We start from the raw sequence: 12,260 nt of genomic DNA, 5'->3' as shown, positions 1-12,260 counted from the left end.
AGGAAGAAAGATGAGGAGAGGCAAGACAAGAAACGTCAGAATAAAATAAGCAGGTGCAGGGGAAGTAGAAGATGAAGAAGTAAGATGGTGGCATGACACAAGATGATAAAAGAACAAAGCGCATTGCCACACAGTGAAAGGCAGATAGTACGGACTAACATTTTTCCTAATCTGGGAGGTCATAAAGGTACAGCGTACATGTACTGTATAAGGGAAAATGAAGTGGAAGAGGAAAAGAGAGTTTTTTGTCATATTTTAGTCACTACATTAATCTGTGTTGGACTAATAGGCCTTGTTGGGAAGATAATGTGACGGCAGGGGTCAGTGCAGAGACAGCCAAAATCAATCTGAAGTAAAAGAAAAAAGAAAAAAAACAGATTACTGTATTGATTCTCACTGAGCGCAGATTTAAGACACTGAACAATGTTAGGAACACTGAAGACATAACTTGCTTATGACTCTTTTGCCACACATTTTTATTATTATAAAAAAAAATTTTTTTACCTCCTTCACGAGATCAAGGAATGTAAAATCACAAAACTGTCTCTTTCTTTCCGGTCTCTGCAGGGCTTTGAACAGCAATCCGGAGTTATGTCTAACATAATATAAATACATTAAGATTTGCATAATGAGCTCATTTTGGTTACATATTATTAAACTTTGACTCCATCATTTATTCAATTGTTTAATTTACGGTTTATAAATGCTTTTAAATATACAAGATTTAAATATGTATAGTATGTTTTGCTCTTTTGCATTACTATCAGGCAATGAATGTTTTCCCTGTTTACATTCAATTGTTATACTTGTGTTGGAAATAGGGATAAAACAACTTGATTCTCACTTGATTTCATTTGCCTATAAATACCAGTACATTTGTGGTAATACTCCTTTTAAACAAATATTTTTATTTTCCTAAAATCCTCAGCTCCAGATACTGTCTCTCCACCAGCTGCGGTCTCATACCCCTCAGCTCTGTATGTTACCTGGGAACCTCCAGCAAGGTAAAACCCAATACACAGTCGCACCTAGCTATCTCCCTTCTCACATTTTTTATTGGTCATTGTTATATAGTTTATGATTAATTAGTAAGTTGCTACATAAGTAAGTCCACACCTGATCTTCTGTCATAACGCTTTCACTAATGGACATAATGTTAGTAGAAAGCAAATACCTTTTTTTCACCTTGAATAAAGATGCCGTAATTGAACATGACAGGATATTATATTATTTGTATTGTGTCCCCATGATAGGCCCAATGGAGGCATTACAGAGTACATCCTCTACCACAACAATCAAATTGTCTACAGTGGGAAAGACCGACAACACAACATTACCGGTAAAAAAGAGTAAATGTGTGTGTGTGTGTGTGTGTGTGTGTGTGTGTGTGTGTGTGTGTGTGTGTGTGTGTGTGTGTGTGTGTGTGTGTGTGTGTGTGTGTGTGTGTGTGTGTGTGTGTGTGTGTGTGTGCGCGCTTGTGTGGCTGTGGCTGTGGTTGTGACTGGAGGGATGGGGTCTTGATGTAAAGAGGAGAGGAAGAGTGAAAACAAGCTAAATGGAGTGGGAGATTAGCATTTGAAAGCATAAAGAGCATCCCATTCCTTACCGAGGGAATAGCATGCTGAAGAAGAGCGCTAAACACACACAGACACACATAAATGAAAATGAGTCAGTGGAGAAACAAAGAACACTAAACATTAGCGTGCATATGCATACACACAATTTGCTTTGAAATCATTCACTAAAGAGAAAATGTACTGAACTCATGTCACAGAACTGAGACTAATGTTCTGCACCAGGATGCAAATAGATAGATGCACGCGCGCGCGCGCACACACACACATACACACACATAAACAAGACACACTCTCAATGGAACATATGCACGCTTACAGTATGCAGGGATGTACACAGACTCACATCCACAAGAGAGTCATCCTACTGTATATGGCGTTCTGTATGAGCAGAATAGATTATCATTCATTTCGATTTTACTCACACACTTGCGTGGTTCGCAAATCACACTGCCCAGCACTGTCTGTGTGTGTGTCTTTGTAAGTTAATGAATGCATGAGAGCACATATTATCCATGCTGGGTTAATAATGCCTAGTGTCTGATGTTCACAGTGATTGGAAGGATTATGGACATGGTAATTATACAGTATGTGCAAGAATAGATTGTGTTACTGAGGGTGAGATTGCGACAGTGAGACAGATGGAGAGTAGTTTTGAGGCAGAGATAGAGTAACAGGAAACAGAGCTAAAAGACAGAGATCAGGGTTTTCAAGACATTTTTGTGTGTGCTTACTTGTATGCCTCTCTGTCTCTTGCTATGTGTGTTTTTCAGGCCTTGGTGTATACTCCACCCATGACTTCGTACTGAGTGCATGCACTTCAGTGGGCTGCACCAACAGTTCACAAGTTATTGTGCTGACCTCTCAGCTTCCTCCTGGGCCTCTACAAGCACCAACTCTTACCCTGCTTGACTCACGGACTATTCTTGTGGAGTAAGTACACACACACACACACACACACACACACACACACACACACACACACACACACGCGCGCACGTGTGCGTGGGTTTCAGGTGTATGAATCTGACAGGAATTCAGAAACACAAACACAAACACAAACAGTCTATAACTGTGTCACTGTTGTTTTGAGTAAATCAATTGATCCTAAACAAAAGAGAGACAATTAGTGTTCACTGTTTCTGCATCACTGAAAAGGAGAGGCCATTTTATTTGTATTTTTATGTAATTAATTTATGTCAAAAATGCAATAGTACAAAATATTAGAAAAACAGGGAGATACAGAGACAGTGACCTTCTGTTGTGTTTGCCATGCAGAATATTCTTCTGCACTTGACCTATTACCTCTACAGGCACGGCACAGAGGAAGAAGATCTCTGCACTTTTTCCATTATGTGCATGTGTGTGTGTGTGTGTGTGTGTGTGTGTGTGTGTGTGTGTGTGTGTGTGTGTGTGTGTGTGTGTGTGAGTGTGTGTGTGTGTTAAAGATTCAATCTGCGTGAAAGCCATTAGTGTCCTGACTGTCACTTACAGTGGGACTCACCGCAGGAGGGCACAGTGCCACTCATACACACACACACACACACACACACACACACACACACACACACACACACACACACACACACACATATATACATACACATAATGGACAGAGGGTGAATGAAAGGATGAAAAAGGAATAATATGTAGGCACATTTTCTTTGAGAGGGAAATGGCGAGTGTTTGTCGCCCTGATTTGAGGATCTCGATAATGCCTCGGTTGTCTACTCTTACGGTTACACCCAAGCATATCTGTCTCAATTTGCTGTACGAGTGGCAAATACTTTACTCTCTCTTAAATTTGCTCAGAAATTTTTAAGATTCTAATTCACAAAAAGGGGATTTCTTCTTATTTACGTGACATCAGGATTGATCCTAAATTGAATTGTGTTCATATGAATGAAAATGATAGGTTATACTGAAAGGGAAATCAACATGATTAATAGGGTAGATTTTGTTCTGACCACCTGTGAATTTGCATCTTTAAAGAAATTAAATAATAATAATAATTAAAAGCATTTGAAAGAGGTTATTCATTTGTAGATACACACTAGTTAAGGTCAAGCTTATTTTTTGGTATCTGTACTCAATAGACAGTTCACAGCCTGGAAGACAAATTACTAGATGTAATACATCATCCCTGAAAGTACTGCTGTCTGTAGAGCAGGGATACCCTGAGCCTTTAAAAAAATGCAGCTAGATATTCACCTGGTGTGGGAAGGCTGTATATTGCATTGTTAGCACATAGGTAATAGGCTGAGGTTGAGAGATCATACTTGGTCAATAACTCGCTATTGTGTGAGAAAAGCTGAGAGAGAGAGAGAGAGGGAGAAACTGTTAAAAAATGTCTAGAAAGAAAAATATGAATGTAAATTGGGAATTCTTAAGGAAGGAATGGAAGGACATGTAAGAAATGTTGTAAAAGAAAGTGAGATATGTGTGTTTCTGATAAAGCGAGGGGAAGAGACTGTGTGAAAGGTTGAAGGAAGAGGATGCAGGATACAAACAAAACAATATCAGCAGTTTTATTCCCTGACCTCACCTAACACCACCCAACACATTTCCACACACCAGCAAACACAGCTGCAAAAATACCCACAGTGTCAGACATGTCCACAGTCACAAATTAGATGTTTTCAAGCTTAAATATTTCAATAAGTTTTTTGCAATTATTTAATGAAACCAATGTTGTTTTATTGAGTGTGCAACATAGAAAACAGCAGGAAGGATTGGAGGGAGGGAATGTGCAGGAGACAGGTTGACACTTCATAAGACTATGATGCCGAATTTGAAATAATGTAACTCTTAAAATAATTAAGTTAACTCTTTCTCACTCCAATTTCAGAACACAATTTTAAAACCGAATAGTTTTCTATAGCCATTATGACAATGAATTATGATACAGATTATAATAACTCCCCTCTGATTTAGTTTTTCAAACTTGGACATACATCACACTGCCAATCGACAGCATATAAATCTTATAATAAATATGATAGATTAGCCACAGTGGCTAATTGTGTGCTAACACACACTCATCAGTCATTCAAAAACCGGCTTTTAATGGGAGGAACCAAGAAAGGAATCCATCACTTTTTAAAATGGCCTCCCTCTGCTACCATTCCAGGAGGTTTGGGTTACTCTCAGGGAGTTGTAAGAAATGCATTATAAAACATAAACATGTTGTACTCCTTTTTTAGGAATTATTCACTTGCTTTATTGGACAATTATCAGACAGTTTTGTGAAAATCATGCTCCATCAATTAGGCTACAAAATGCAGTTCAGTGGCACATCACAATTTCACAAAAAGTAGCACTGAATTTTACACATTTTCTGGTGGCTGCACAGCTTTCAACGTTCAATTATTTTATCATATCTCTCCACAGACACAAATTTCATCACATTTAAGTTATAAGGACGGTTGAGGATCAACACATCAGCAGCTCCTTAAAACTCTTTTTGGATACACAAAAAAAGGGTTAGGTTGCACAAATTGTTTAACATTAATGAAGAAGACAAAAATAAATTGATTTGCTTAGATTACCCTCCCAGACAATTTTTATCGGATAGTGTCTATTTACTATTACTGTCTCATGTCCTTTCCCTCTCTCTCTCTCTGTTGGGGATGACCTTCCTGTTCTAAATATAGAAAAGGAGACACATTTATCTTGCACAGGAAACTGTGTGTGTGTGTGTGTGTGTGTGTGTGTGTGTGTGTGTGTGTGTGTGTGTGTGTGTGTGTGTGTGTGTGTGTGTGTGTGTGTGTGTGTGTGTGTGTGTGTGTGTGTGTGTGTGTGTGTGTGTGTGTGTGTGTGTGGGTGGGTGGGTGGGTGGGTGGGTGTGTGTGTGTGCGTGTGCGTGTTGGTAAGAGACCATAGCTTGCCTGGCACATGTGTGAGCACACACTTACACGCACAATACACAATCAGATTAATCTGCTACACCCATAGGACAAAAGGACTGCCAGTGAAGGCCACATATACTTCCATTTTGCTCCATCTCTCACAATCTTAGAATTTTCCAAACTGCTGGAACTGCTTTATAAAACAGTAATTTTATGTGCACAACAAGTGAAATCCAAGCAGTTCTGATAACATCTTAACATACAGTACATTTTACAGTAGCCGTCATGTTCAACGAGGATGACGGTTATTTTGTAATAAGCCACAGTTACAATTCATCAGTGTACAGTCCATTGTTTTATCCTTGGCTCTTTTATGTGTTTCTAATAGTTTTTCCAACAACCAAAGAGAACTGTGGTAAAGAAACATGATCTTTATTAGGTTGTAGTTAAACAGGATAAACCTGCTTGCCGGTTAAGGCCACAACTCTGATGAACTATAGTGGAATAAAACTTTGTCGTTTCCCCTCTGAAATACAGTAAATTTGTATCACTAAAAATGGACTCAGAAAACAGAATAATAAAGTAATGTTCCGCACCCTGAAATCTGAACTTAACGTAAGTACTATGCTGATTCTTGCCTCCCTCTCTAGGTGGTCGCAACCCTCACAGGCCAATGGCGTTCTGCAGTTTTATTCCATCTTTCTGTCACGTGATGGTGCAGAGCCTGTGCTAGCCTATAACAGCTCAGAACTTCTTGAAGACTGCACACTGCGCAGCCTGACCCCCGGGACAGCTTACACCATCACACTCGCTGTGAGTGCCCTTACTCTTTCAATTTCATCTCTTTCTTTTTATTTGCATAGTTAAATTCAGCCATACATCACTGTGTGTGTGTATGTGTGTGTGTGTGTGTGTGTGTGTGTGTGTGTGTGTGTGTGTGTGTGTGTGTGTGTGTGTGTGTGTGTGTGTGTGTGTGTGTGTGTTCATGTCAGGCCTGCACAGGAGGTGGGTGTACCCTAAGCCCTCCCAGCCAGGTTCAGACTGAGGAGAGCACCCCAGAAAGTGTTCCTGCACCGCTGGTCACCCCTTTGTCCCCACATGCACTCAATGTCAGCTGGACACCACCTGACACTCCCAACGGTGAGAGGACACACACTGAATCTGGCACATACCGATAGATCTATAGTCGAAAAACATTCAAATATACATAAACTATGGTCAGTGTCAACAGTGACTTTCAGAATGATGTCAGATTTGAGCTAAATATTTTTTTTATTATTGGAAACTAGTGAAATAGATAAAACGTGTAAAAGAGGACAAAACAAGAAGAAGACGGGGGAGAGATCATACAATTTGCGACAGAGAATAACGGAACGGAGACCAGGAGTGAGTGGCCAGTGCTTCACCAGGCTCCTTTGAGTGGATGAAAAGTGCTCCCTTTTGACTGAATAGAGAACTGCAGGCTGGAGGCACATACACTCACAGTGACTGCCTCTTTCTCTCTCTCTATTCTTTCTATAGTATCCTCTTTTCTTCTTAGCTTTATCCAATTTACTTGCAGCCAATTAAAATCCACCGTACAGACCTGGAACAAGATGTATTTCATGTGTACAGGATGTGAATTCCAAATCCAGCTATCGGCTTTGAACTGTCTAGATATTAAAAAATTAAAATTAAAATGCATTTGCGCATAATTGTTTTCAGTGGGCAGATGTTTAAAAATAAAGAGATTTAAAGTTGTTGACAGAAGAAATGCCTGTGTAGTCCATTTTTAAAAGTAGAATACATTAATTAATATGTCCTCAGAGTTTAACTACGCAATAGAATTATAATCAGTAAGAAAAGAGCAGGTGGGAAGTGATACATCAGCAATCAGTTATCTAGCCATCTTAAATACTGGCATTACATTAACTTTGCAAAATCTTATTGCAAATTGTTTAAAGCAGTAAAAGCAATTGCTTTCTCTGGGGCATTTTTTCTTAATCTCATATCAATACAAAAATCCATATGTGTTTTTTAATCTATAATTAAGTGAATATCAGAAACTCATTTAGGATTCAAGAATCTGCAGTATACAATTGTTTATATTCATTGTACAAATGAACCAAGGCATTTTAAAAACACTTTCAAAAGACAATCAAACATGGGGCAACCCCATATATTAGGGGTTAAAAACTCTCTCTCCCCCCTTATTTCCTCTCATCACTGCATTGTTTATAAAAGTTGGAGATAAATTCCATAAAAAGGACATTAAAACACATTGGAATGAAATTTGAATTCTCACCGTAATAAAGTATTGTATAGAGTACCATCAAATGGCACATTCATCAAGTAATCAATTTTTTTGGGTGTAATAATATCATTCTAGTTGAATAAGTCTAAAATACTAAAACACAATACTTTCGAGCAAGTGGTCAACCACTTGATAGATTAGAAATATATTATTTTTACTAATAAAGTACCTTCGTGAATTCCTAAGGATTATAACAACAAATGTATGTCGAAACTAAATTAATTGAGTGGCGGACCATCTGAGGATTTCTCAGACCATTTCACAGTCTCTAACATACAACGCACTGCCACATATTATCAAATGTTACTGCCATGCTCGTTAAAGTATGTGTAATTCCATAATGCGTGTGTGTGTGTAATGTGAATCGTGTGTGTTTTACGCTTAATGCCACATGAGTGCAATTCGCACCATAAACCCTGTGATGTGTGTGCATATTAGCCTGGATAAATTACTTAAAGCTTTTCTCATCTGATGACAAAAAATTATAACAAGGAGACACTTAATCATGATTACCCGATTATCTCATGCTTAAAAAGCTTTATTTTTTGCTTAAAAAGGGAGAAGAGGCTCAATGCCATTTTTTTTCATTCACTCTTTTTTTTCATAAATGGACTGCAACAATGACGATGATGATGGTGATGGGTTCCAGAGGAGTGAGATTCTGTGTCTCTCTCTCCCCCCCTTCTCCCCAATTCCGCAGGGATTTGTGGGGGATAATCCTCTCGGGGATTAGGTCGGGGCAACACGCAGACAAAGAGGGGAAATAAGCCTGTTATGCATTCGCTGCTTCATTTCCCAACCTGTCTTTATTACAACCTATACTGATATGGGCTTATTCACACACACAAGCAGACAGAGACGTCCACACACACACACACACACACACACACACACACACACACACACACACCCTCACGCATGTGATTGGCCACATTAAGAGCTTCCCAGATGTAGTTGGGCGTCCGTAGGGTTTTCGTGTCTTCATTTCCCTGATAGGTGTGTATATCTGTATTGAGCAATAATAAAACCCACACATGATTAAAGCAGAATAGACTCTTAGTTCTTAGCACTGATCTTTTGAGCCCCTTGTATGCATTTTTATTAAGGAAAAGCACATTTGGCACCGTACTGTTTCATTCTTTTATTAGGTGGATGTGATATAATGTAATTATTGTGCCTGTGTACGTAAGTATGGACATGTGTGAGTTCCCTGTCTTACGGTCTGTGTATCTTTGTCTGTGTACGTGGGGTGTCCATGTGGATGAGTTAGTGTGTGTGCACCTATTTCCACTCACATTTTTGTGTGTGTGTGTGTGTATGTGTGCGTGTATTCGCTCTAGTACTGCTTCTGCTGTCCTTTAGAGGGCTTTTATCCTCGTACCGCCTTTGGTTACATGTGTCTTTTTTAGTGCTGTTTTCATCATCCGATCACACTAGGACACATTGACTCGCAGGTCTGGAGCCCCTAAGTCAGTTTCCATATGCATTGGAATCCAATGACCCAGGCGGCATCCCAACATAGCCGAGGTCACTTTGTGATTGGAATTTCTCATTGTCTTAACAATAGTATGAGTGACCAGTGCCAACAATGTGTGACTAATATCAAATAATTTTTTTTTCATAGATATTAGACAAATAAATCTGGAAATGTGTAACACACTTTCAGACCAAGACACAGAGAGATAAGATACCATACATTGTGAATTTTAATGCACTGTTGGTATTACTGAAGGGGAGATTGAGCTAAAAAATTCTACGCACTGATTATGTCAAGGATCAGGTAAAATGATTTGTTTTACACAGATACATATGTACAGTGTATGTCTTTTGGGACAACAACCTCTTTTACATATTATTCAAAGCGGCCCAGGAAAACCCCTAGCTAAGATGTTACCATGGCATGAAAACAGTCTGCATACATATCATAATGAGATGTGCTCTTTCGACAGGTATTATCAGCAGCTATGGTCTCTGGCTGGATGGAGCTCTCATTTTAAACTCCAGTTCCTCCGAGAGGTTCTTTGTGGTGGAGGGACTCTCTCCATGGAGCAGACACATTCTCAGGCTGCAGGCCTGTACAGCGAGGGGCTGTGGCAAAGGACCAATGGTCAGGGAATTTCTTAAACCTAATTCATTCAACAATTATTTCTTTAAAAGGCAAGCTCCTTTGTGAGATCTGTGAAAATGTGTATACTTTATTTACTCTGTTTTAAGTCCTTGCTGTGATGTTTCTGCGAGCAGTGCTGCTAATTCTAGTCCTTGAAGATCCTTGAAATTGTTGTGGAAGTTTTCTGTTTATTTCTGAGCTTACTTCTCAGGCTCTTTTCCACATGAACTGTACCAAATACACACATAAACTCTCCCTCTGTAATGCGCAATATATGTACAGATGTGGGAATGCTAACTCAAATCTTTACAAAGTGTACAGTATGTAGGGGGTTTGTGTGTGTGTGTGTCTGTCTGTCTGTCTGTCTGTCTGTCTGTCTGTCTGTCTGTCTTCCTGTCTGTCTGTGTGTGTGTGTGTGTGTGCGTGTGCGTGCGTGTGTGTGTGTGTGTGTGTGTGTGTGTGTGTGTGTGTGTGTGTGTGTGTCACCGGGTATCATAAAGATGATCGATTTGCTCGGCTCAATAACGAGGGTCGGCGTGGCGACAGTGACATTTGGTAGGAAATGCCACTCCACGCCCAACGATGTCTCACAACAGGCCATATTTTGGGGCATTTTTTCAATACGGACGCCATGTTTAGTCAAACACCAGGGATTTTTCTGACACAGCAGAACGTTATGAGAGGAAGGTGGGAAGGAGAGTGGTAAGAACTGGATGAAGGCAAGAAGAGGAGGAGATGACTGGGATGGACAGGGGGGAGAGAAGTGAGGGAAAGAGGGAGTTTAGAGGTAGAATGGTGAAATGATGAGGATAAAGGGTAAACGCCAACGGTCAGATCAAAGTGAGAGATGAGGTGGAAAGTGAGGATGCAAAGGGAAGAAGAGAAGATGGTGACAGGAGAAAATGAGACAGAAGAGAACAGCAGGGTTTAAAAAGAGAGAGAGAAGAGTGAGGATTGAGAGAAAATATGAGAGGAGTGTGAGAGACAGAGAGAAGGAAAATAGGAAAAAAGGCAGCGGAAAATAGTGGTCTGATGAGCTGTTTCTGGTTCAAGAAAATATTTTAAAACCTTAATTTATCCACTCAGAGTAAGAATCTCACATTGATTATGCGTTTTTATAAAAATATGAGCATATGATTTCAAGGTGGAGTCAGTGATTAGCTTGTTGTAAAAATCTCTTTTTTTCAAAATGTATGTTTACAGAGGATAGGTTGTGTATTACATTAAGACATTTTTTCAGCACACACACAGTATGGACAGGTAGTGGATCATGATCATGAGCTATTCCCTGATTTTGAGAAAAAGTTATTTTTTGTGTGCACATGCCTGTGTGTCTGTTCTTGACTAACTGTTTGAACATAAGTGTTCTTGTGTGCCTTTATCTTTCTTTTCTTTTCTTATATCAGGTTGAGTGTCGTACATTAGAGATGGCCCCGGAAGGCCCTATACTGCTGGAACTGACCAATCAGAGCTCTCGATCAATCCGAGCCCGCTGGACAGCCCCACCTAGGCCGAATGGGAACCTCAGCTACACACTCTACTATAAAACCAAAGGTTACACATACAGTCATGCTCTCCCGTCTCTCTCTCTCTCTCTCTCTCTCTCTCTCTCTCTCTCTCTCTCTCTCTCTCTCTCTCTCTCTCTCTCTCTCTCTCTCTCTCTCTCTCTCTCTCTCTTTCTCTCTCTCTCATACACACAAAAATACAGACCCCACATAAGACAAAAATTACACATTTCTTGTCATTTGTAAACCAGCTCGGGCTTTGACAACTTCAGTCTTATCATTTGCAAGCGTTGTCCATAAAAGTTGTACCATATGATAATTTTAAAATATATGCACAATTTCGCGTAATACACAATACATAAGTACTGTTATTCTGTGAGCACAATTATTATTGTTATACCAATGTCAAGAATAGACACACAACCCCCCCTCCCCCCACACACACCCACACACACACACACACACACACACACACACACAAAAGTAAAACAAGATGTAATCAAACCAGATTCTAATAGAAAATAGTTTTTTATATTGCTTGTGGCTTTGTTCGTGATATACAGTAGGAGTTCAGACGAAAACAGTAGTGTAAAGTTTGAAGGAAGAACAAACACTAGTATTGGTAAACAATTGTATAGAGGGAATGGAGAGATGAGAGGCTCATATCTCCATGGATGTATCACAAAAGAAAAGTATGACATGAAGTAAAACAAAAGAGTGAAGGGGGCTAACAAAACAGAAGAGCCGAACCGGACATGGAATGAAAAGGACGAAGAAGAAAATTGAACAAGATGAGAACAGGAGTATGGGGAACACACACACACACACACACACACATTCACCAAGTGCTTGCTCTCTCTCTCTCTCTCTCTCTCTCTCTCTCTCTCTCTCTCTCTCTCTCTCTCTCTCTCTCTCTCTCTCTCTCTCTTTCTC

The 12,260-nt window shown here is 39.7% G+C and overlaps 1 protein-coding gene across 1 annotated transcript in view; it reads left to right on the top strand.

Annotated features, from left to right (window-relative positions):
* Positions 1–12,260, top strand: part of ush2a (Usher syndrome 2A (autosomal recessive, mild)) — a gene marked incomplete at both ends in the record, with an annotated part of 196,702 nt that overhangs the window by 87,094 nt on the left and 97,348 nt on the right. Inside the window, 7 exons of the mRNA XM_080028654.1 lie at positions 929–1,004; positions 1,254–1,339; positions 2,348–2,507; positions 6,073–6,235; positions 6,415–6,562; positions 9,665–9,822; positions 11,229–11,376. Coding sequence (XP_079884780.1) covers positions 929–1,004; positions 1,254–1,339; positions 2,348–2,507; positions 6,073–6,235; positions 6,415–6,562; positions 9,665–9,822; positions 11,229–11,376 — 939 coding nt within the window. The remainder of the gene's footprint in view (positions 1–928; positions 1,005–1,253; positions 1,340–2,347; positions 2,508–6,072; positions 6,236–6,414; positions 6,563–9,664; positions 9,823–11,228; positions 11,377–12,260) is intronic.

The sequence above is a fragment of the Ammodytes marinus genome, assembly GCF_949987685.1.
Source record: "Ammodytes marinus genome assembly, chromosome: 1".
In the NCBI taxonomy this organism is placed as follows: domain Eukaryota; kingdom Metazoa; phylum Chordata; class Actinopteri; order Uranoscopiformes; family Ammodytidae; genus Ammodytes; species Ammodytes marinus.
The sequence above is the reverse complement of the archived record's forward strand: the minus strand, read 5'-3'. Positions and strand labels throughout refer to the sequence as shown.